This window comes from Vombatus ursinus, unplaced genomic scaffold, assembly GCF_900497805.2.
Source record: "Vombatus ursinus unplaced genomic scaffold, bare-nosed wombat genome assembly UNPS02014828.1, whole genome shotgun sequence".
Classification (NCBI taxonomy): Eukaryota; Metazoa; Chordata; class Mammalia; order Diprotodontia; family Vombatidae; genus Vombatus; species Vombatus ursinus.
In genome coordinates, this window is record NW_020954606.1 from 1,418,645 (window position 1) to 1,445,327 (window position 26,683).

Here is a 26,683-nt window from a genome sequence, read left to right on the forward strand (position 1 = left end):
ATTTACAATTTGTATAATCAAGTAAGCATTTTAGAAATTGACTCTAGCAACTCCATTAAACTCCATAAAACAAGTGGTGCTTAACCAGAGAAAGAAAAAAAATGGATTATGGATAGTCATTAATGAGCTTCACTGAGGATCGAAGTTAATTTTATATACCTTCCTGCTTACTTGCACATGAATCTTTCTGTCCTCTCCTTTTCTTCCTCTTTGATTCCTTTTTCCTTCCCTTCATTCCTCTTTCACTTTTTTCTCTTCCCTACTCAAGTAGAGCTCCATCTATAGGCTGTTAGAAGCTACAATCCCTCCTCTTTAGAGCAGCAGGCTAAAAATTTCACTCTTCTTTCTTTTGCAGTTCTACTCCACAGAGGAATTTAAACCACACCACCCCACCCCCCATCCCCCGGCCTTAGAGATATAAATTTAGCAACACCCCAACATCCAATGTCCATTTTAGGCGGGGGGAGGGAGAGACGGGGTGCGGCGAGAAATGAAAGTCACATTTGGACCTAAACTAATAACTGCAGAGGTCTCTGGTCAAAAAATAAGTAAATAAAAGGGAGGAAGGGGAAAGGAAGGCTGCTCTCCCTCAGACGCTGGAACGCTGTCCAGACTCTGGTGCTGAAATTTTGAATCTGTGATTTTCAGAGCCACGTTTATTTAATCCTGTGCGGAATCAGCAAATGGAGGGTGGGAAACAGAATCGGGTTCCTGCCTTTGTGGATTTCATTTAGAAGTTCTTTTATTCTTTTAATTTAGGATGAACTTCTTCCATTGTACAAAGTAGGAAAAACTAGGGGTGTTGCTTTAGAGGAGTATCCACGTAAAGGAACCTAGAAAAGTGTGGGAAAGTGAAAGGACTAAGTTTTTGTCCTCATAAGGGAAATTACTGGATTTATGATCTCTTTCTTCCCCAGAGGACAAAAGACAAGAATGTCTGGGACCTTTTGCCCACTTTCCGTCTCAGCCGTGAGAAAAAAGCAAGCTCTTTTCAGGTAGTCTATCAAACTCAGATGTTCATTTGCATTTATTTTTAAAGCTCAGATATTACATTTGACAATATATTCAAGGTCACGCATGGTTCTTATAATAAAGTTTCGTGTTTTGTTTTGTAGTGATGATCTATGGGGGGAAATGGAAGGAAATAAATCAGTAAACCAAAATTGGCATATTTGAAAACCTGATAGTTTCAAAAAGACAGCACATTGCTGTCACCCCTTCTCTGAAATGGGCAGTGTTGACTAAGTGTTTGACTTCTTAGGAAAGGCTATTTACCATTTCCCTAGGTTTGCACTGTTAAAAGATTCTCAACTCAACAACAGACTTTTGTGATTTCTGCAGGATATTTGCAGAAATCAAGTCTCCAACGAGCACAACAAAAACAAACAAATCAGACAAACAAATGCAATCATGAGTGCCTCAAACTGATCGGTACTTGGGGTACTCAAATGGGGCATTTCACTTCGATAGATGTATATTCTTTTCATGGCGAGATAGCTACAGGGATAGAAAAGGCAGCCGCCTTCACAGAGCCAAGCAAACGGTTTCACGATTTTTCTTAACCCCCGCTGCTTTATTTTGGCCGCTTCCTTACCCCGCCGGGAATACCATCAAGATCTTAGTCCAGGTAGATCTGACGTCAGAGATGGCTTTCGTCGATTTGACGTGTAAACACTCATTTCCATTCTGGCTCCGGAGGGTTGGGGCTCCATTCAGCCCAGAGACAGAGGCGCTGTGCTGTGCGCTTGCTGGAAAGCTCCTACTTCTGCACCTCCTATCCGTTAGCATAGCAACGAGGAGCAAGAAGTGATCCAACAGCGTCTGAATCTTGAAAGATTGATTTCTTGGTTGTCTCTCTCCTATATTTGCTTCTCTTCCCTCCTATTCCCATCGTGTGTGTGCAATGGATGTGAGATATTGGTCTCTGCAGTATATTGCTTTTGCTCTCTATTTCTCCTGGTGTGCAATGTACAGTGGTAGAGCAGAAAAACAGTTCGTTAATGAATGGGCAGCGGAGATTCCTGGGGGTCTAAATTCAGCCAGAGAGATAGCAGAGGAGCTGGGTTACGACCTTCTTGGACAGGTAAGCTTGCACTTCACAAGTTACTTTCTGGTGCTCGGGGCAGGTGTAGTTGTCTATATGTTGGGGTCTGCCGGTCCTGCCAATCTTCTAGTCGTGTTAGCACTAAATGAGGTTTGCTCTGCTTGACTTGGTCCTTTCTCTGTGCGGGCTGTTAGAAATGCATGCATTACTTGCCGTTTCTATGGGTGCGACCCGGCAGAAGCATGTTTGTGCAACTGGATGCTATTCTCTTTCCCACTCACTGCCTGCTCTCAGATCGAAAACCGTCCCAGTGCGGTTTCTAAGTGAAATCTCTTCCCCTTGCCTAGGGAATTCCCAGTGTACCCAGACTCCCGGGACCCGCCGGGCAGGAGTCCCGACGCACGCAGTTCCTAGAGCCTCGACCCAGTCTGCGTCAGGAGCAGCTGGCTGCTTCCTTGTTTTCAATATGGCAGCGTCATAAGCAAGGCAGGCCTTGGTGATATTGGCTAGCCGTCCCAGCAGCTGCAAGGGGGCATGCCAGAGCTACTGAGGTAGAACTCAGTCTGAGACGGGTCGAATCCCAAAGAAGCTCCAGGGGTGCGGAGACTGCCGGAACTGTCGGGGAGCATTGTACTGAATTAGGGGACCGCCCCCCGGGTCCCAGGCCCCGCCCTGCCCACCTTTTCTGGTTGTACAGATGCTTCACCGGGAAACTTGCGAAGTCTGGGCTCTCAACTTTTACCCATCTGCCTCCCGCCCCCACTATCCCCTCACACACCCACACACCCGAGGCTTCGAACTACCTGACTTTGGGGAAGGGACCATCTAGTCCTTCTGCCAGGTGCGTAATCGCTATGGCCAGGGGTCTCCCTTCCTGGGAAGGAAGAGCCTGAGAAAAAGTGGGTCTCAGATTCACAGAAATAAGTGGTGAATAAGAGAGCTGGGGGGAAGTGTTTATCTGCCAGGCTCAGTGACAAATTATTCTCTTTCCTAAATTAAAATCCCCGCTCGCTGCCTGGGAAGTTACTGTGAATAGGGGTGAGTGACTTGATAGGTTGAGCGGACGATGAGGGAGTTGTACTTTCCCCCCCATTCTTCCCCCTGTTTTCTTCTTTTTTTTACTTTCTTTTTCTTTTTCTTTTTTTTTTTTTTGGCGCGTTTTCCCGGAGGTTGTGGTCGTGACGCTGCTGTAGCCACAGATGAGTAACTGGATTTACGTTTCAGTGTAATTGTTAATTCTATCCACTGAGACCAATAGGGAATGCAAGCAAGTACATTGCACTTCCAGTGGTTACATTTTTCAACTTGGGTCTGAAATAATCGGCAATCCCACTATCAAGTAAAATCCTTCAGAATTCCCAGTCCTTTGTACAGGGAGGGACTGGAGGAATAAAATGAGGACCAAATATAAGGTTCCAATCAGAGTCTAATATTCCTTTCCCTTTATCCACGTGCTGGTAAAAAAATTCTTTTCCTCAGTAGAACTACAAGTCAATTCAACAAATATTTTTGAAGTTCTCCTAAGTGCCAGGCATTGCTCTGTAGCTAGGGATACTAAGATGAAAAATAACAGTTCCTACCCTCAAAAAGTTTAGAGTCTAATATGGAATGATAAGGCATGTTCACAATTACAGGGCATCGTGGCATAATGGATCCTAGAAACAATATTTTTTTTGGTAGTAGAGATTTCATTGGTGTAGGGGACTCCTAATGAAGAATAACGATCATCATCTGTTCTACAACTTGTAGTCTTAGATAATTGCCTAGAGGCAGGAAGGCATTTAGTGACTGGCCTAGAGTCATACAAGTGAACCGCAACCCTACTGGAGTGTGAGAATGAGAAAGGACTAAATATAGTCATCTTAAGACTTGAATCCAGGTTGTTTGGGGTTTTTTTTCCTTCTGTCTCTGAGACTACCTATAATATGAAAACAAAACCATATGATAATCCAATTCGGTTCCAAACAAACATTTATTAATTGCCTACACTTTGTACAAGGCACTGTGGTAGGACCTGAGGGTCTGAGGCAGGGTTTGACGCAAATTCCTTCTAGCTACAAGCCCAATTCACACAGTTGTTGTCCTCAAGGTTTTTACAATCTAATATTAAGATTTTTTTTAGTAATGGGGAGTAGCTAGGTAGGGCAGTGGATAGAGCATCAGCCCTGGAGTCAGAAGGACCTGAGTTCAAATCCAGACCTCAGACACTTAATAGTGTGGCCCTGTTCAAGTCACTTAACTCCATTGCCCTTTTCCCTTACCCCTCAATTTTTTAAAAATTAGAACAAATCAAGAATTGTCACCTACAGATGGTTAAAATAGCTCACAGTTATTTGCATATGACTTGCATACATGGCCTTTTTTTTCCCTACAGAATTTCTCAGTGGAATATTTATTATTATTCTGCCACAGTTTTCCCTTCATGATTTTTTTTGCGAGGCAATTGGGGTTAAGTGACTTGCCCAGGGTCACACAGCTAGTAAGTGTCAAGTGTCTGGTCTGAGGCAGGATTTGAACTTAGGTCCTCCTGACTCCAGGACCAGTGCTCTATCCATTTTGCCACCTAGCTTCCCCTCACTTCATGATTTCTTACACAATCCACTCTCAATGACTTAGATAGCCATTTGCCCTAGTTTATTACTCAACATGGTTAAGAGTGTATGTGAAGGCAGAAGTAGAATTGGGAGGGTCACCAGTGAGTGATCTTCACTTTGGGTTGTTAAGGTTCAACCATTTGTAGGACACTGTACCAAATGCCCAACATTTGTCTCTGGTGCCTAGCACAATTCCTTGAATATAGTTAGCATTTAATAAATGTTTGTTGAGTCAATTGTTTATAATGGGGAATCAACTAGAATAGACACACTGAATGGCAAAGCATTTATTATGAAGATTATTTTTCTCAAGGCATTTGTAGTGACTAAAACTAACTCTTCCAATGAAAGTATGATCAGCATTGCAGAACATAATCATTCTGACTCAAATGTATGTACCTATAACTATGGCTATGACAATAACACAAATCATCAGCATAGCCTTTATAACACTGTCTATTTAAATAGTACCCAAGAAGAAAAAACATTTATTTCCTCTCAGTTATATTGAATTCATCAAATATTTATTGAATCTCTTCTATGTGTCTAGCATTGTGGGAAGCAATATCCTATGAAAATGTTCTGCCTCTAAATGGAAGCAGACTCTTTTCCATTAATATAGAATGAACCAAAATGTTCCACAACTGAGGTTCATTATATTCATGTATGTGCTACCAAAAAAAGAAGGGTGAACATCTGTAGTGTGATGTAGCAGAAAGGGCACTTTCAGTTAGGAAAACAGATTCAAATCCCACCTGAAATACTGAGTCTTTCTTTGTTTCAGTTGCTCCAAATGTAAAATGACAAGGTTGAAATCAGTGGCCTCTAAAACCCCTTTCTTAATTCTAGTGTTTTCCCTCTGTTGATTATCCTGTCTATATCATGTTTATTTATACATAGCTGTTTCCATGTTATCTTCCCCTTTAGACTATGAGCTGCTTGAGGGCAGGGACAATATTTTACCTTTCTTTGTATCTTCAGTGTTTATTAGAATGTCTGATACATGATTTAATAAAAGTTTATTGGCTGACTGATCTTCAGCTCTACCTCTATGATTTTATGAAGAGGCAAATCCTAATTTAAAATCCAAAGAACAGTCTAAATAAAAGCCATCCTTTACAGGTCAATTGAAATTGGTTACGTTTTTCAGATACGTGCTTCTTTGAGAAATGAATTTTTTATTTTGAAATCTCTCCACCTTGTAGATTGGATCACTTGAAAATCACTATTTATTCAGGCATAAAAGTCAACCAAGAAGGTCTCGAAGAAGTGCCATTCACATCACGAAGAGATTATCTGATGATGATCGAGTAAGTTCTTTAATTTCTCTATGAGCCAGTGTGCCAGCTTGTTTCCTACTCCTTCATTCTAATGAAAGCCAATGCACTTTTATTCTGATGATTAGACTTAGTCTATAATTTTCCTTAGTGAAAGTACATGCTTTCACTAAAAAAATAGTATTTCTGGGTTAAGTTGTATGAGATGATAAACATGAATGAATATAATATGCCTATTGTATACTTACTTTCATACTGCAAATATCTGTGATTTTGTCCCTGTGGCTCCTTCCAACCCAGAGCGCAGTCCCTCTAAGGACTTGATAGAAAGTCTTTGAGATTTGTTATTGCACCAAATTTATCTCCCTATAGCCCTCCTGGTAATGAGCCTCAGGACCAGCAGTTTGCTAATACCTGCCAGGGATGATTTTTGTTTGTTTTGCTTTTGGAACAACCTCCAAGAAGCCAGGCTTACCTCCACTGTTCAAGTTAAGACAGAGGAATAAGGATTCAATAAGAATATGTCTATCAATCAATCAACAAACATTTATTAAGCACTATGCTAAGTGCTGGGAATACAAAAAGAAGGAGAGGGATAATTAACAGAAGGAAAACATTGGAATTAAGAGGGGTTGGGAAAGCCTTCCTGTAGAAGGTGGGATTCTAGTTGGGATTTAAAGGAAGCCAGAGAGGTCAGTAGGTGGAATGTAGGAAGGAGAGCATTCCAGACATAGGGGATAGAGAAAATGCTCAGAACTGAAAGAGGGAATGTCTTGTTCCTGGAACAACCAAGAGGCTAGTCACACTGGATTGAAGAGTATATGTCTGGGACTAAGACGTAAGAAGATTGGAAAGGTAGGAGAGGGTAGGTTATAAGGCCTTTGAATAGCAAACAGAGCATTTCAAATGTGATCTTGGAGGCAATAGAAAGCCACGGTAGTTTATTGAGAAGGGGTGTGTGTGACATAATTGGACTTGTACTTTAGGGAGTGTGTATGTCTATACACACATACATATGTGCACACATATATATGTATGTACACATATACACTTAGATATACACACACATATACATATGCAAGATGTTCCAATTGCCTTAGTTTAAAACTGTATATTTATATGTGTTTTATATATATATATATACACACACATACACATATGTTTAGTGGAGGACTATATATCGTGGAAGATATAATTATGTATAATTACATATAAAAATTTTACTTTTCATAATTATATCAAGTATAATATATATTCCTCCACTAAAGTCTTATTCATATGTCTTACCTCAAATACAGATATTTGTTATATAAACATATTTTAAAATACCTAACCGATCTTCACATTAGACCAGGAATCATGAAACAGATTTTATTTACATAGCAATTTATAAAAAGCTTTCCCTACAGCAACCCTCTGAGGTCAGTAGAGACCCATTTTGCAGACAAGGAAATCAATTCCAAGATAGCTTAGGAGATTTATCTGAAATTGCACAGTTAATAAGTGGCAGAGTCAACATACCAATCAGCCCTGGACTTCTGGCTCTAAGTCCAGTGGTTCTTCCATTTTACCACAGCTAGGTTCTAGTATAAACTTAATCTACCTAATAACTCTCAAAGACATTTCACAAGGCTAGCATACATGTGTACACACACACACACACACACACACACATACACACACACAGTGTCCCAAAAGTCTTAGTGCATTTTAAGCTATTAAATCTTATTTTAAATAGCTATTCAAATAGCTGTATTATTATTATTTATTGAAATAACTACTTTAAGCTATTAAAGACTTTGGAGACACTATGTACACATACAGAAACATACATATATACATAATCAGATGGGGTTTTTTTGTATTTAAGGATTAATTGTCAATGTCAATAACTGTATATAATATTTTACTGTCCATCTGAACTGTACTCTTTTCCATACTGGGCACATTGTGCCTATTGTCTGATTAGCAGTTAAAGCTGCTTTTGCTCTTGAGTATGCTGCTGTTTGTGGCTATTTTCTTTTGGGCTATATATGAGATATCTTGCTTCTGATTGATACCTTGCCTTTGGAGCTATTTGTTGTTAGTACTTATCAACATGGTTAGAGCATTCACTTGGTTCATCCCAATATATATGTATATATGTATATATATATATATATATATACACACACATTATATATAAAATTTATAAAATATTTTAATATTAAATACATAATATATTAATTAATATCATCATATAATATTAAATAAACAAAATTACACACATTATATATATATACATATATATATATATATATATATATCTGTCAAGAAAATACACTTGCAGTCACTCAGAGTGAAGTATCATGTGCCACATGATCCTTCCAAAAACATCCCCACCATGGGTGGCCACTGTACTTCCAGCATGGGAAAGATAGGGAGACTCAGCTTCCAAAAACCAAAAAAAAAAAGAGCAATTGATTTTGGAGTCTGACAACCTATGTTCAAATCACCCCTCCCCCCCCAAAAAATTACTACCTATGAGAACTTGCATATGTAGGAATTTACATGCAATAAATGATCATAGATTTAGAGTTAGACAAGATGTTGGAAACCATCAAGCCCAAATTTCTCAGTTTATAGACGAGGAATCGATTTATTTTAGTTTCTAGCCTTTATTATTCAGCACTATGTAGCTATGTCAGATTATACTTACCATAGAACTTAATAGATTTGATGATGATGATTATGATGATGATAGAATTGCTATAGCTCATTTTATCTTCACAACAACCCTGGGAAGTTGGTAGGATAACATCTTCATTTTACAAATGAGGAAACTATGGTAGATAGAGGATAAGTGACTTGTCCAGGGTCACACAATTATTAAGTGTCGGAGACTAGATTTGAACTCAGGTTTTCCTGACTCCAAGTTCAGTGCTCCAGGAGCTCAAAGGAACTTGAGAGGGCAGGTAGTCCAATCCCCTCATTATCCTTCCCTGTATCTTACAATATCATAGGTATGGGGAAATGCAGATGAGAACATTCCCTACACCAATGGAGATCAACAAATGGTCTTCAGTCATCTGGGGAGAAATTAATTGACTGGCCAAGGGCTAAACAGCCAATATGTATTAGAGGTGAGAATTGAACTCAGTTCTTCCTTTCTCATGAAGTAATTTGCTAGAGATCATACAAGAAGTAAGACTTGAAATCTAGTTCTCCTACCTCCATATCCAGTAAGTAGTCTTTTCAATGCTGCTTCTCACACTCCTCCAAGGAAGGGGTTGTGTTTGGAATCTGTATCAACCCCACAGCTTCTTATGCTAATTTAAGGATCCCAAGTAATCAATAGCATTCCTGAGATGGAAGCTAAGATTGAAAATGTCTTTAACAACAACAACAACAGCAGCAGCAGCAATGATAATGGCCAACATTTACATAGAACTTACACAGTGCCAGCTATGCTAAGTGCTTTACAATTATTATCTCATTTGATCCTCACTAGTCTTGGGAGGTAGGTGCTATTATTATGCTCATTTAACAAATGAAGAAACTGAGACAAAGGCTAAGTGACTTGTCCAGGGTCACACTTTGTAAATGTCTGAGGCCAGATTTGAACTCAGGTCTTCCTGTCTTCAGGCATGGAACTCTATCCACTATACCACCTAGTCAAGAAAGCAATCTATCAGCGGGAAGTAGTATAGACAGTATTTACTTTTAAATAAGGACTAGATGACCTTTGAGATCCCTTTGAGATTCTATGATTCTATAATTCAGTGAATGCATGAGTCAGATTCCACTCCCCACCTTAATCCTCCACCTCCATCCTCCATATTTGCCCCAGCTCTGATATATTGACTGGCTACACAGTTCACTGTTAAACTCAGGGATCCTAATATGGCAGCCCAGGTTGGAAAAGGCCAAGGAATTTTCTAGATGTGTATAGCATGTGCCTACTAGAATCGTGTGGATTCCAGAAATGCCATTTATACTCAGTATCTCTGGATAGGCCAATACAATCTGGTGGAAAGAACACCAGACTGAGAGAGGAGACCTAACCTCTAGTTCAAGCCCTGCCATTAACTGTTTCACTTCTGCGCTTCAGTTTCTTCCATTGTTGGTTGGTTGGTTGTTGTCCTTTGTTCTTGAAGAGGAACAAAATGACATTTCTATCACAAGTCAACGTAGTGTGTCTGTCCATCTGTGACTGATCAGATCAATATGAGCCTGAAAGGCTCTACCACAGTTCAGGCACAGACAGACTACATGAACATTTGGAGTGGAGAAGTCTCTAAATTTGAGCATCTTATGTTTCTTTTGAGCTACTGAAATTCTGCTTCAGTGATAAAGCTCAGTGCCTTCTTTGACGTGGGCATGCTATATTAGGCAGTCCTTTGCCTGTGTCTCTCATCTCACTCAATTGATTCAACAGTTCCTCAGAGAGGGGTGGCTAAGTGGCGCAGTGGATAGAGCACCGGTCCTGGAGTCAGGAGAACCTGAGTTCAAATCTGGCCTCAGACACTTGACACTTACTAGCTGTGTGACCCTAGGCAAGTCACTTAACCTCAATTGCCTAGCCCCTCCCCCCAAAAAAGAAAGAAAGGTCTTCAGAGAGAGTGTTCTCATATTGCTTCTTCTGACCTCCATATGAGCACTTGCCTTGTGTGTGTTCTGTGTAAAATAGTCTTTTAGGCAAACATAGTCTTGGCATTCAAACAACATGACCAGCCCATCAGAGCTGTATTCTCTTCAGTTGAGTTTAAATGCTTGGCAGTTTAGCTTGAGAAAGGCCCTCAGTGTCTTATCTTGACAGGTGATCTTTCTAAGACAATTTCTAAGACAATTTAAATGGAAGTGATTCAGTTTCCTGGCATGTCACTGATACACTGTCCAGGTTTCACAGGCATACAATAATGAGGTCAGCACAATGGCTCAGTAGACCTTCAGTTTGGTAGGCAATTTAATATCTCTTCTCACCAACACTTTCTTTTGGAGCTTCCCAAAAGCTGAGATAGCTCTTGCAATACATACATCAACATCATCATCTATGTGTACATCCCTGGAAAGTCTACTACCAAGTAAGTGAACTTATCAACAGCATTCAAAATTTCTCCAGTTGCTGTCACCAGTGGTTCTACTTATGGATGGTACAGTACTAGCTGATGGAGAACCTGTATTTTCTTGCCGTTACTTGTTAGGCCAAAATTAACACAAGCAGAAGAGAATTGATCCTCAGAGGCTGCATTGAGTGCACAATCATCTGTGGACAAAAAGTCATGCACCAACTCTCCCTCTACTTTGGTCTTAGCACTTTAGTCCTTTGTAAATTGTAAAACTGAAAGGGTTGGATGAGATGATCTCTGAGCTTCCTTCCAGCTTCAACATTCTTTGATACAATGATTCTGTGTGAAGTAGATAACACTAGAATAACTAATGGAAAAAGCAGTGTGTTGGGATATAGGAGATGCAGGTTTAAGTTGCAGCTCTATCCTTAACTAACTCTGTAGCATTAAGCAAGTCACAACTCCTCTCTGGGCCTTAGTTTTGTTTGTTTTTATTTTTTTAACCTGGATAAATGAGCTGGACTAGGTGTCCCTTCTAGCTCCAGCATTCTGTGTCTTTGTATTTGACAAACACAAGCAAATATCTTTCAGGGTCCCTTTCCAGTGACAACTTCCTTTCCTCTCCTCAGGCCAGACCTCTTTTTGCAGGATGTGTATCAGCATTCACATGGGGTCTTATCTCCAGGCACTGTGGCCACACATGTTGGTTCCTCTGGTTAAACAATAGCACATATTGAAGCCAGACTGACCTCCACAGCTGTCATCAACACAGTTCAACCCTCTCCCTCTGTCCCCTTCTCTAAACTCACAGAGGAAAGGGTGATTGGGCAGAATAATGAGAAACTAAGGCTTTTTGAATTCAGAGTATCCATGGAAAAGATCAAATAGCTTAATTTTATTCTTAATGTGTTATTGCCCTCTTGGAGCCATTATGGTCTTTACAGGAAAACAAGAGAGAATGTGAAGAAGAGTTAGGCGTTGATCCACAGCGGGTAGCTACTTATCCTTTAATAAAATCCTAACCAAGATAAATTTTATGATAGCATAAATAATATTCCTATTTTGTTTCCACTTTTATTGCTAGCCCTTCCCCTTTAAGACACTTCCTGATTTGGGGGGTCCCCAATTACCTTATCCAAATTTTATCTATAATAAGAATGTTTCCAATTTGCTATATCATGTAAATTGCATTCTCCCAGAAATTAGTGCAGACTGCTACATGAATGACATTATCTGTAACTATGCTTCTCAGAATTGTAAATCAAATCTCAATGATTGCCCCCTTTCATTGCTCTGACTGACGTTTGCAAAACGAACTCTAAGTTTCATTTTAGTGCATTTTGTTTACATTTTTTTCTGATTTTCATTCAAATTATCACTTAAAATGAAATGCAATTATGTATTCCCTTCCTAAGATTGTGCTAGAATACTCTCCAATTGGAAGTGACCCTCTTCTCTAAAGACAAACACTTGTTTCCTAGCAGCCTACTTCCAGAAGACTAATTTAAATTATGGGCAGTCTATTCTAAGCATTGGATATATTTCAAGCTGACACAATATTGCTTTCAGATATATGCAGTTTAAAAATAATTCATTAGTGAGTAATTTCTAGTTCCTGAATTCCTCCCAATGTTTATGGTAGTTTCACAGCACATTTTCTAATTGAAGCATCAAGATGAACTCAGTGATTGATTTTTATAGTTTATTTCATATTATTTTCCCCAATTTTACTTTTACATTTAACTCATGAGTTCTCACTTACATTTATTAAATCCCAATACACACTGGACTTCCACTTTGGGTACAACAGAGGTAACATTTTAGGTAGGGAGGAAAGGCTCCTGTTGCTCAGCAAATGGGTCTTACTAATATAATAGTGAGCCTTGCTTGTTAAAAGTCTTGCCTGGTACAAGAAAGACAACTAAGGCTATTTACCATGCGTTGCTATTTGTTCAAATTTTAGTGGACAACAGTGAGCTCAGTGTGAGGCAACAGTATGATAGGGCAGCCAAGAAAGTGAATGCAATCTTAAGTTTAAGAGAGGATTTATGTTGAAGATTGTGGAGGTTCATACAATCCCCGTACTCTGCCTTAGTCAAATTAAACTAGGAATATTATGTCACATTCTGGACACAAGATTTTAGGAAAGAGAATGTCCAGAGGAAGACAATCAGTATGATGAAGAGCCTCTAGTTAATGACACGGTAGGAGAGATCAAAAGAACTGGGAATGTTGTACCTGAAGTAGAGAATACTTAAAACCACAACATCGCATCTTCTAACTATCTGAAGGGCTGTCCCATGGAAGAGGGAAATGTCTTGTCCTACTCATCCCCAGAAAAGAGAACCGAGGGCAATGAGTGAAAGTTACAAAAAGACAAATTTAGGTTTGATGTAAGGAAATACTTCCTAACAATTAGAGCTATCCCAAAGCGGAATGACCTGCCTTGGGAATTAATGGGTTCCCCCTCAATGGCTGTATTCAAGCTAAGGCAGGATGACTACTTCTCGGATAGGTTGTAGAGGGGATTCTTGATTAGATACAGTTTGGACTAGATGGCTTCTAAGGTCCCTTCCAACCCTGAGATCTTGTGATTCTATGATGAAGAAGAAAGAATATTGGAATGAAAGTCAGAAGTCCTAACTTGAAGCCACAGTTCTCACCATTTAGTAATCATGTGACCTTGAGCAGTTTATTTCATGCCTGTGAACCTCACCTTCCTTATGTGTGAAGTGGGAATAATACTACCTACGTCATAGAAGTGTTGTGACGATAATCCATACATGAATGAGATAGTGTATATCAAACATTTATAAACTGTAAATTGCTCTACAAATGTCAGCTTTAACTAAATGATACATAAACCAAACACATATGGGTAGGTAATCCTAGCCAAAAGAGATTGAGGGGCTAGGCAAATAGAGACAGACACAGTTTGGGAGTTAAGATCATTTAAGTTACTAGAAAAATCACCTGGTCTACTTACTTCATAGGAGTGTTTTGAGGAAAGTACTTTGTTGCCTTAAAAGTATCATACATATATAAGCTGTTTATCATCTGATGGTGTGGATGCAGTTGAAAAAAAACAATTAGAGAATCTTAGAATGTTCAAGCTGCAAGGGAGTTGGGAGATTATATAGGCCCAACCTTTTAAATGAAAAATGGAATGAAAATAAAAATTTTTATTTTATTTTTAAATAAAAATAAAAGCAAATTATATGACATACACTGACCATCATCCCAGAGAAATGGAAAAAAAAACCCTCATTCCGTTAGTCAAACACTTTTTTAGATAGTGTAGAAACATCTAAAATATTGAGTGGATTTTTTTCTTTCATTCAAATCCTTGTATAGAAAAAGCTAAGACAAGAAACCATAAAAAAAGACTTACACTTTCTAAAACCTATGGTCAGGGTTTAAAATGTTTAGGGCATTATTATTTAATATTACTTATGTTGCATTTTATATAAGGTACATATGGCACACTTTCTACCAGGTGCATATCTCAAGCTCAAATTCACAGAAGCATGAATGTGTGACTATTCTATGATAAGCCTATGATGCACTGGGTAGGGTGTGAAGTTGAGACTTTAATCCTTTTCTCAGTTAATCCCCAACCATTTATGTGACCTAAAGATAATCATTCAATGGCTTTGTGCCTCAGATAACATCCTGTTACAGACATTGTCTATAGGGAAGATGATTTTCATATAATTTGATCTACTTACATAATATGTGATTCAGTATTAGTGATCCATATGTGGGCCTGATGGTAGATACGGAGACCTTTCATCACGACTTTACTGTAATATTATAAGCTGTTGTCCTTGAGGATGAGAGACTTAGAATTCTTTCCTCACAGTTTCTGCTTTGTCAGTGCAAGTATATGATGAGAAATCAAATTATAGTCATCCCTAGACTCTCCTTCATTTGTCAAGTCTCTCTGTCACAGTAGACACATTTACAATCACAGAATACAATAATTTCAACATTAAAATGGACATTGGAAAGTGTGTGCTGATGAGCAAAGGTTATGCTTTTGTCTCTTTTGTAACCACAGGGTAAATAATTTGAAGGAATCATCTCTTTGGGAATGGTTCTTTTCCTCCTTGAGGTGTGCTTTACTGTTATAAAGGAAATGCTTATCTCCCTAGTTGGCACCCTCCTAGCATTGGTTTAGACTGAGGTCAGATAGTCCATCTGCCAGATCTCTGGTGGGGCTAGGATCTGATGGGGGTGAGGAGAGTGGTATTCTTGGGGAATATTGCAGTTTTACCTATCCAAAATATCTCTGCAGGTAACGTGGGCTGAGCAACAGTATGGAAAAGAGAGAAACAAACGTTCTATCCTAAGAGATTCAGCAGAGGACCTCTTCAATGACCCAATGTGGAATCAGCAGTGGTATTTGGTAAGTCTTTACTCAAACATGGATGTGCATAGGTCAGCTATTTTACATTTTCATATCGACATATTGGGGGATGCAACAACCCTGTGTGAGCTTGGGTTAAAGCCAAAGAATTCTCACAAGATCTCAAACCTAGTCCCTTTGGTGGTGGAAGGGAGGAGAGGGAGGTAAGAGAATTCTGGTGCTTTGTTGTTGTTGTTCAATCATTCAGTTGTGTCTGACTCTTTGTGACCCTGTGGACCATATTGTCCATGGGGTTTTCTTGGCAAAGATACTAAGTGGTTTGTCATTTCCTTCTCCAATAGATTAACGCAAACAGACGTTAAGTGATTTGCCCAGGGTCACATAACTAATAACTGTCAAAGCCAGATTTGGACTCAGGTCTTCTGACTCCAGGGCAGCTAGGTGGCACAGTGAATAGAGTGCCAGGCCCGGCAGGAAAATTCATTTTCCTGAGTTCAACTCTGGTCTTAGACACTTACTAGCTGTGTGACCCCAGGCAAGTCACTTAATCCTGTTTGCCTCAGTTTCCTCCTCTGTAAAATGAGCTGGAAAAGGAAATGACCAACTACTCCAGCATCTTTGTCAAGAAAATCCCAAAAAGAGACATAAAGAGTCAGACACAACTGAAACAACTGAACCACAGCTTCCTGACTCCAGGCCTTCTGCTCTATCTACTGAGCCATCTAGCTGCCTCTAAGTTCTGGTGCTACTTTCTACTAAATCCCCAGAGAGAACAATATCCCAGGGCCCTTGTATTGTTGAATGGAGGTCAATTCTTTTGCCTATTCAGCCTTTGAGAAATTGGGATTTATTTCCTTTTCGACCCTAGGCAAGTTACTTAACCACTTTGAGACTCAGGTAATCAATCATCTGTAAAAATGAGGTAGTTAGACTAGGTGACCCATTCAGGTCTCTTCACGCTCAATCGATGACTTTAGAATGGTGACCTGAGTTTAAATAATGCCTCTGAACATACTGGCTCTCTGACAAGTAACTTGACATCTCAGTGCTCTAAATCATAGGTGTCATACATGCATGAGGTCCCAGGTACAGCCAGGACCAGATTAAAATGTAATTGGAAAATATTTAACAAAATAAAATGCAACAAAACTCAAATAACATTGCATTTTAAACCTACATCAATTCTGGTTCTACAAGGATACTTATGTACAGATTAGTGGCCTCCATTTCCATTCTGACTATTCTAGTCTGACACCACTGCTCTGGGCAATCTTCTAAGTTTCAGTGACAGTGCCAGCTTACATTGATAAAAGGAGTTTCTTCTTCTAGGAGTGCCCTATACCAATGGAATCAAAAATTGAATTCTTCTCCCTATGTATTGAGGGGTTTTTTTGGTACATTTTTTATTCATTTTAAACTTAAATACAAAATGAGGAAAAGGAAAAAAAGAACATTTCCATGTACACAGCAGAACATAAGAGAAGATTCAATATAAAACATAAATTTTCATTTCAAGAAAACCTATATAATAAATACTACACATTGTTTTCAAAGACACCCAGCTTTTCTGTGCTTTCTTCTAGGTTTTCTTTTGTTCTCTGCTGTGCACTTTTAACTTTATTTTTCCCCTCCCACCAAGAAGGCTATGGATATACATACATCTGCATAGATATCTATAGACATGCACATATTTATACATACACACTCTTATACATATATGTAAAACCATATTATACATATTTCTACTTGTCACATCGTTCTCTGGAGGTGGATAGCATCTTCCTTCATAAGTCAAACTCTTTCCATGTTTTTCTAAATCAACCAGCTCATAATTTCCTACAGCACAGGAATATTCCAACACCATCACATCCTATCTGAGAGATAGTCTACGAAAGTCCCTCCCCCAATTTTCTGTTTTCCTTCTATTCTTGGCTACATTGGTTTTATTTATACAAGAACATTTTAACTTAAAATAATCCCCTCTGTATTATTCAGTAGAAGAATACACTTCTCCATGACTCCTAACTCTATCTCAGTTAGTTACTTTTCACAGTGAGAAGTATAGCCTCCCTCAATGTTCCTGAGGCTGAAACTCCATTCTCTTAGGAATTTGATCAGATGTGTGCTATGTGATTTGAACACCCTAGTTTCCTTCGTAGCACACTTTATTGGCTCCTGCTTGGTAGGCTATGGTTTCTATGTACTCCGAGCCAGTAAATGGGAGAAGGGTTTATTCTGCCTCTGGTAAAAATTTTTATTCTTGTTACATACAAGTTACTGACTCCTTTGTTACATATCTGATGACCTCTCTTGGTGTTTTGCTTCCATGGACCTCCATTCCCTGACAGCCCAGCCGTGCAGTTCCATACTCCATAACTTTAGAACACAGAGAGATGGAAAGAGAGAGGGAAGGAAAAAGGGAGGGAGGGAGGGAGAGGGAGAGAGAGAGAGTGCCCTCCAACATAAGCTTATTCTCTAAGTCACATGAATTTGGAAATATTCAATTAAATGACATCATTGACTGGCCATTGCAGGTTGCCCTTTTTCTTCAGGAAACAAAGATGAAAACACTCTAGAGATATGACTATGTATGCACTAAGCAATCAAAAGCATAGAGGAATGGTAATCTGTGCCTCACTTTATTTTTCCAGAGAAAGGGAATATAGAATATCAAACAAAGCTTTGGTAGATGGAAAGCTTGAACATTTCATTAGAAAAGAAAGAAAACAATGAGCAAGTGGCTTCTTCAAAGCCTCATCCTTCAAAGAGAAGGGGCCCCAGGGTGATTCATCCTTTCAAGTGATTTTCCACTGGAACAACAAGAAAAAGTGTACCACCCTGATGATTCACTCTTCAAGACCTACCCTCAACTTTGGGTTTTTTAACCTAGTTACCTTCTATTAAATTGCCCAAACACCCAAGAATGACACCAGGGAAAGCAAATACAATTTTCCAGGTTGAGGCTCAAGTTGAGCTCCCAAATGAAGGGAATGAAGCCCAAATCCACCAATGATTCTTGTTTTTCTTTACTAGCAAGATACCAGGATGACCCCAGTTTTGCCCAAGCTGGACCTTCATGTGATACCGGTTTGGCAAAAAGGAATAACAGGAAAAGGGGTGGTTATCACCGTTCTGGATGATGGCCTGGAGTGGAATCACACTGACATCTACGCAAACTATGTGAGTTTGGGCTCTCACACTCTGCCTATGAACAAAACAGTGGTGGACAGCTCCCTGCTCAGTCGCACACGCATAAAGGAACTGAGCTTTTATTTCCTCAGGCAGGAGCCTGTTCTGACTGGCCTGGGTCATATGATCCAGAGCCTCTTGTCCCTTTCCCTCACCCTTCTGCCAGCTTATCATCAACCTGCTTTGTGTCACTGGGAGGTGAATAGAATTAGTCTCCCAGGAGTAATATCAGAATGGATGTGTGTGGGCATCAGACCTCAGGCATATTCTCTTGTCACAGAGACAAGGTGAATTATTAAAAATCTTCCAGACCTTTTCTGGGCAAAAAAAAAACAAAAAACAAAAAACGGCAGCCTAACAAAATTTAGGTAACTAAATTCACTTTTTAGAATTCACTCTTGCACTTCTCCAAAGATCAGTGTCTTCAATCATGGCACCATGTCATATACCTAAGCTGTACATCCTCCCCAGTGCTCAGATCCAAAGCAGGAGGGACATAGTGAAGGCAGAGTAAAGTGAAGTGAAGCAGTGAGGCAGAAATGCTGAGTGCCCAGCTTCAATCAAGAAAAAAGCATTTATTAAGAGACTATGATGTGAGGACCCTCTTCTAGGCACTGGGGATACAAAGAAAAAAAAATCAGTCTCTGTCCTCAGGGGACTTATATTCAATCTGAGAGGCCCTATGAATGTATATAAAATGTTTACAGCATAAATACAAGGTAATCAAGAGGTTCTTTTAGGTCTCAATTAGTGCAAATAATGAATCCCCTGAAGTGGTAACATTATTTTAATTCTCACTGAATATTCCCATTGGGTTGGAACCAATTACCATATATTATACCATAATTATAACTGTGAACAGTGCTGGAGAAAGCTAAGGAACAGGAATTATGGATAAGAGCTGGAAAGGAACATATACATTTCTTTTTTGGGGGGGTAAGATGGCTAATATGGGAATTTGTTTGGCTTGACTATGCATATTTATCTTTTAAAAGTGCTTTTTTAAAAAAAACTGGGAGATGGAAGAGAAAGAAAATAGATTTTTATTCATTGAAAAATTAAATTAAATTGAAAAAAAAGGAAAATGTTTAAAAAGAAGTCAGGGACAACAGAGAATTCCCAAGAAATGGAAGTGGGTACCACCCTTCAATTCAGTCCTTGTTTGTGAGAATGCTCTGCCCACCTATAGTCTACAAAATAGTTTTTTATCCTAGACCAAGAGACCTCAATTGTACGTTTTAGCCTATGTTCAAACCACAGCTGGAGGCTCAGTGGGGAATAAAATTGGTATAGACGGGAAGAAAGGGTCCAGGGCAAAGGAATGCAATGCATTCTGATCAGATTCTAGGCAAGGTCTAACATTCCTTTTCCCCCAACCCCAAGCTCTCAACTCTAGGTGCTTATACTAGCATAATTCTTCTGGCAGGCACATCAACCCTAAGAAACTCTAAAGCAGTGGGAGGACACAGCACTGTGGAAACAGAAAGACAGAAAACTGGGCTCCAATGGATCAGGGTTCTAGTTCCAGAATCTGCCACTGACTAGCTTTGTGACTTTGAGCATATAATTTAGCCTTTCTGGGCCTCAGTTTCAACAACTAAGGTGAAGGGATTGATCTAGAAAGTAATTTAAGAAATCCCTTACTGCTTTAACACACTATGAATGCTTAATAGTTTCACTGTTCACCAATCTTGTGATAAGCAATTTGCCATCTGTGCCAGAAGAGTGAAGGGGCTAACCTGGGGTTAGCCTGGGGAGAAAGAGTTGTAACAGGTGTGTGTATGTGTGAAGAGGAGAGAGAATAATAAGGTCTAGGAAAAATCTGGTTGCCTGGTGATGTTCAATAAGTGGAACCTAATGGCCATATGTGAAACACACACATAGCACATGAAGATGTAAGCAGCACTGACTGATTCTTTGCTAGGCCACAAGGCCATAGGACTATTATTGCTTCACTTTCTGGGGCTGTAGTAACTGTACTGGACCACCCTTCCCTAAATAGTTAAAATACCAGTTATTGGCTTAACAATCTTCTTTCTAAATTGCCTAAAAAGATTCTTAAAATATACAGTGAATTGTCATTATGAGAATACATTGATTGTGAATTCAAAATTATATCGGTAAATCACTATCCATTATTTTTGATGTATAATTTACATTTACATTGCACCTTATGGTTATGGAACACTTCCACATACCTTGTTTTATTTGAGACTTGCAACAATCCTATAAACTAGGTGGTGCCAATATTGTAATCTCCATTTATAGACTGAAGAAAATAAGACTCAATAGAGATTTTGTGACTCGCCCAAAGTCACATGATGATGGTGCTAAGCCTCAGGCCCAAGTTTTCTGAGTACAGTACCCTAAAATGAGATAATATACATAAAGCTCTTTGCACACCTAAAAAACACTACAGAAATGGGATTATTACCTCATTTTTATTCCCATTATTATTGTTGCTATTATTAATGCTATCACCCTTTCCATGACTTCAGGCTCCCTAGCATTTAGACCCAAGAGAAGGAATAAGCAGATCACTCTCTTATTAGTTTAGCTGTATCTATCACCTGGTTCATTTACATGGCTAGAAGATGCAAGATGTAGGCATGTAGCTCAGGCTAGATGCTACTGATGTACATTCCTCTGAACCATCTCCCAGGGGAGGGTGTGTTGCCTTTGACTAGTCACACTGTAATGCTGATTTGCTGTTTTGGTAGGACCCAGAGGCCAGTTATGACTTTAATGACAATGACCATGATCCATTTCCCAGATATGATCCCACAAATGAAAACAAGTGAGTAAATGTCTATATTTAGAAAAATGCATTTAAATGTTTCCAGTTTGTTTGGGCAAAATGTACTATAAATGACACATGCTTTTCTGCACTCTGGCTACTCAGAATACATAGTGCTTCACCATTTAACTGTAGAACTCTTTGTTCCCACCATCCATGTCACAATTGGGGTTTTGTGTTGTTTTTTAAAAGAAACCAAAACACCTACTATTTTTTGCATCTGTTGTTGCTTATGGGAATTGATTGAATATCCAGGTCAAATTGAGCATTTCAGTTATTTTATGAGGTTACTGAGTATGGTCAGCTGAGCGGTAGCATTGAGGTAAGGGAGAGACTCTCAGCCAAACCACCTTCATTTTCCTTTCCCCCATCCCATCCTTCTTCCTCCACTATTAGCAATACCACTTAAAACTCAGGTTAAGTATCCTTTTTTGGGGGGGGAGGGGGTAAAGGGAGCAAAGTTAAAGGATTCAAGAGATGAAGGGAATTATTACAATTTACTGGGCAGATTTCATAGCTTCTGGGGTCTGCCAATATTGCAGGAAGAACAATAAAACAAATAATTCTATAGAGAATTTTTGATTCATAAGAAACATATCTTTGTCTTAAAGCATCAGATTAGGAATTAGCAATGAAGTGGTGTTGTAGATGGAGTGCAGGGTTTGGAACCAGGAGGTCCTGAGTTCAAAACTGCAGTCTCAGATGTACGACCCTGGGCAAGTCACTTAACCTTCCTCAGACTCAATTTCTTTTTCTGTAAAATGGAGATAATAATATCACTTACCTCTAGGGTTGTCATGAGGATAAAATGAGAAAATATTCACAAAGCATTTTGCAAACTTTAAAGTGCTATATAAATGCTAGCTAGTTTTAAATGGTCTTGATATCTTGACTTTGCCATAATTTAGCTATATGATGTTAGGTAAATTTCTTAATATCCTCATGCCTCAATTTCTCTTTCTAGAAAATAGAAACAATATCCCTGGCCACACCTTCCTACAAATAGTGTTGTGTGTATAAGCTTTTAATCCTTCCATTTTCTGGGTTGGATTCTTCTACTGTTACAGAGGGTGATGGTCTTCTTGGAAGAACAGAGAGGAAGAAAACCTCCCTCTGATGTGGTTTAGGGGTTCAGGGGTGCTGGGACCCCAAAATCACAACACGCGGATCCCGCCGGAAAGAATTTGACCCAAGCTTTCTTTCAGCCAAAAACAAGGTTTATTAGAACATCCCTCATATTGGGCAGACTCTTAAGGAGTCTGAACATGGGTAAGCAGAGGCTGGATTTTTAGATTTTAAAAATCTAAACCATGGCTGGATTTTAAGAATCTCAGCATCTTAATGGAGACAAGAGGGATCTTATATAAGACGATGGAGGGGAGATTGAGTGTAGCCACAATGAAAGTCCAAATGATGGGATTATAACCTCAAGCGAACAGCCAGAGATTACGCCATGTGGGAAAGTCCAGGATTTTTCCTTTCTGGGGCCCAGATCCCAACCCCATCACCTCCACTTCCTCCCATTTTTTCTTGACATGAATAATAATAGCCAACATTTATGTGATGATTTAAGATTTGCAAAGAGTTTTGCATTTGTTTTATAATTGGATCCTCACAATAACCCTGAAAAGTAGGTGCTTTTACTGATGAGGAAACTGAGTCTTAAAAAATTTAACTGACTTATCCAGAGTGATATAGCTAGTGAGTGTTTAAGTTAGAATTCAAATTCAGGTCTTCCTGTTTCTAGCTCCTCTGCTCTATCCACTAACCATCTAACTATATCTGAATGGGGGTGGGAGGGAGAAGTGGAGAATTGCTCCCAACCTACAGGGTAGCCAGCTTAAGGAATGTATGACCAACCCCTATGTATGGAAATGCTGCCCATACTGTACCTCTGGCTTTGATCCAGGTGAGACTCTGAGGTCCTTAAGATTGGGAAATAGCTGTGTAACTTTATGCTCTACAAAGTTGCCTTGCCTGTTAGCAGAGGGGAGCTTAGAGCTACTGCTTGTTTGTGCATAAATGTGTCCACACCTGTATATATTCAATTACACTCTCTTCACTGGGCCTTTACAGGGGCCCAGTACTTAACTCTGCTTTTAGAATGTCACCATATGAGCAGGTCAACTTCTAAGGAAACCGTCATCCAGTGAGAAAGCTGCATGTGCTATGAACCAAGGGGTATGAGTTTCTATAGTTGAGAGCAATTACATATTTAGAGGAGAAATGACAGGCTCCAAAGGTTGTAGAGAAAATCCACCGATCCGATTAGGGCACAGCTATTTAAAAATGACACCATGAGCAGCAATCATTCCAGTTTTTCTTTGTCAACCAAAATGATAGCATCCCTATCATTAATCACGTGGCATTATAGAATCAAGCTATCCGAATAGCATGTTGTCAGAGGATAAATGACTCTGGCTTTGAGAATAAATGTCTTCATTTTGTCTTGACATTTATAGCAATGGGGAATCATCCTCTAATTCCAATGGCATTATCTCTCAAATCTATCTGTATCATTGTGGTTCTCTATTAATATGTAAATGAGATTAATGTGAGCAGTATTTGAATCTGACTCTGCAAGCCAAACTGCAATAAATAACAAAATCTTTGAAGTGCAGCAAACTCTTGCCATTAAATTGAGCCTTTCAGCACCAATTATGGAGAGTACTCAAATGAGAGGTATGACCAAGGTATTTTAACCAGCATAATAATCTTCTTTAAAATGAAGTGCTATCTTGCATAATAATCCTTTTTGAAGTTAAACCTGTTTAAGTGCCAGTCCCTATCATCATTTTAAAAAAAATAATTTCAGGTTCTTTCCCCTTGAGTATATGCCTTAAGAAAAAGAAAAGAAGGATGCTCACATTCTTCCCCTTGGGTTAGGGCCAAGGGATGGAGGAGGGAGAAGCTGTACTGAAGTTAGATGGGTAACCCATCCCATTCCCATTGTTGTTCACAGTGGGAAAATATGAAGGAACAAAGATTTGAGGGTGATCTCTTAATAAGTATTTCCTAAACTCCTATTATATGCCAGGCACTGTACTAAGCACTGGGTATCATACTGTGCTACTTATGAGCCGGGTATGTAACCCACAGAGGGGAAAATTCCTGAGGCAGAGATAATGGGAAAGAGAATAGGGAAGATGTCTAGGAGAGAAGGGCATGTTGTTGGCCTATTGCCCATCCTAGAACAGGATTTCTCATGCTCTTTAAATGACAATGAGTTTTCTTGAGAAAAGAGGAGAAGCTCTACAGGCAAGGAGGAAAAAACCTCCTGTGCTCATCCCCTGCATATTCCCTACAACACTGGAGAAAATTAATGGCAGGATTATCTGCCCTGACTTAAAAAGGGACCCTATACTGAAGGGCACACTTAACCAGACTGCCAGTGTTCTAACTTCTGGAAGGAACCACTAACTCTAATGTCTCTAAACACACTTCGCCACTAAAGAATTTGCTCCATTTATCACATCTGATCCACTTATTCTCACTGAAGTATTAGTGACTGAATATGTTATTTATCTCTTTTAGGAAAACTTATTCTTTTCAAAATTATGCCAGAGGAGGGCAATGTTTAACCCAAAGGAATAAATTTCTAATAGTAGAATCTCAGGCGCTAAGACTATATGAGTGAGAATTCTTTTTCAGAAAGAGAAACTTTCTTAAACTCCCCAAATTATGCCACGTAAATGAGTGCCTACCCTAACTGCTTGGAAGGTCAACCTCTTGTTGGGTTTCTGGTTCCATATGAAATAATTCTGGGAAGAAAGAGCCACAAGCAATTCTTCAGTAATCTCCTATTGGTATTTTGGTTAGCATTCCAAACTCCAAAGGTGCCTTGCTATCTTCCACCAACACTACAAGAACATTGGGAATCCTAATCTGACAAATGATGGGGGTGCTAAGGGGAAGAAAGAGGGACATTAGGGAAGCTATGTGTGTCTTGTTTTAGGTGGGTTCAGAGTTCACTGTTTCCAGGCAGCCAAAGAAACAGCACTAACAAAAGGCAATGCTGGGAGCCAGAGAGCACACTATGCTTGGCTTCTTCCAGTGCCAGAAGACCAGGCTCCAAGTCTCTGCTCTGACACTTACTGATTGGAAGCAAATCATTTAACCTCTCTGAGTTTCTTCATCCATCAAGTAGAGATGATAAATAATAAAACGGCAGCCCTGAGATAAGGTGGATAGTATGGGGGTCAGGGAGTCTTAAATTCAAAATCTGTCCCTTAAACTTTCTTAGTTGCATGACCTTAGATAAGTCCCCTAATATCTCCTAGCCTCAGTTTCCTCATCTGTAAAATGAAGATCATAATAGCACCCACCTCACAATGTTATTTTGTGAGGATCAGATGAGACAGCATATGTAAAGCATTTTATAAACCATAAAGCACTATATAAATGCTAACTATTGTTATTATTTTTGAGCAACCTGCCTCACAGAACTGTAGTAAGGAAAGTGCTTTATAAAGTATTATATAAATGTGAGTTATTGTTGTTATTATTATTATAACAAAGAGTAGAAACATTTATTTCAAACCAATACCTTATGGAAGGCATGACAGTGTCTCGCCTATCTTGGTGTAGAAAGCTTGAAAAGGGACTAGAAAAGGATTCCTGGTTTAGTCTTTCTCTCGACATGTGAGGAAAAGCAATGCATTTTTTCTTATTTATGTTTTCAAATTTTTATTGTTCCCAGGCACGGAACCAGGTGTGCTGGAGAAATTGCCATGCAAGCCAATAATCAGAAATGTGGTGTTGGGGTTGCCTACAATTCCAGAGTTGGAGGTAAATAAACTAAACGTTGTTCTAGATCAAGGTAATGGACCCGTGTAAAGGTTGTCCCTGCCCCTACTGGAAAAGTCCTCCCAAAAAGACCCATGTGAAGCCGACCTTCAGAATCTAAGTATGGCTCATAGACAAATAAGGGGATATAATGTTAAATAAAAGAGTGCATAGCTCTAACACATACATCCTAAAAAAAATGAATGGAAATGTTGAACACATTTTGAGCCAGATGTAGCTTTCCATCTGCTCTGTTTGAGGAAGGTTTATTGTCTAGAGCTTATAATGTGGCAGCTAAAGCAGCCAAAATTTCCCAGCTTCTTGCTCCACTATATATTCTTTATTTGAGTGACAGACATCTATATATCCATGTGTGCATGCATACATGTGGGTATATACATACATGTATATATGTGTACATTTACATATATACATGTGTGTGAATACACGTGTGTGCATGTACATGCATATATGCATATGCATATGTGTGTGCATGTGCATATATACATATACATATACATATACATATACATATACATATACATATACATATACATATACATATACATATACATATACA

At 39.2% G+C, this 26,683-nt stretch overlaps 1 protein-coding gene across 1 annotated transcript in view; it reads left to right on the plus strand.

Moving 5' to 3' along the window:
* The first annotated feature begins 1,903 nt into the window (after nt 1-1,903).
* Nucleotides 1,904-26,683, plus strand: part of PCSK1 (proprotein convertase subtilisin/kexin type 1) — a 51,325-nt gene continuing 26,545 nt past the window's right edge. Inside the window, exons 1-6 of the mRNA XM_027838495.1 lie at nt 1,904-2,083; nt 5,844-5,948; nt 15,261-15,371; nt 18,366-18,512; nt 21,242-21,318; nt 26,018-26,106. Coding sequence (XP_027694296.1) covers nt 1,904-2,083; nt 5,844-5,948; nt 15,261-15,371; nt 18,366-18,512; nt 21,242-21,318; nt 26,018-26,106 — 709 coding nt within the window. The remainder of the gene's footprint in view (nt 2,084-5,843; nt 5,949-15,260; nt 15,372-18,365; nt 18,513-21,241; nt 21,319-26,017; nt 26,107-26,683) is intronic.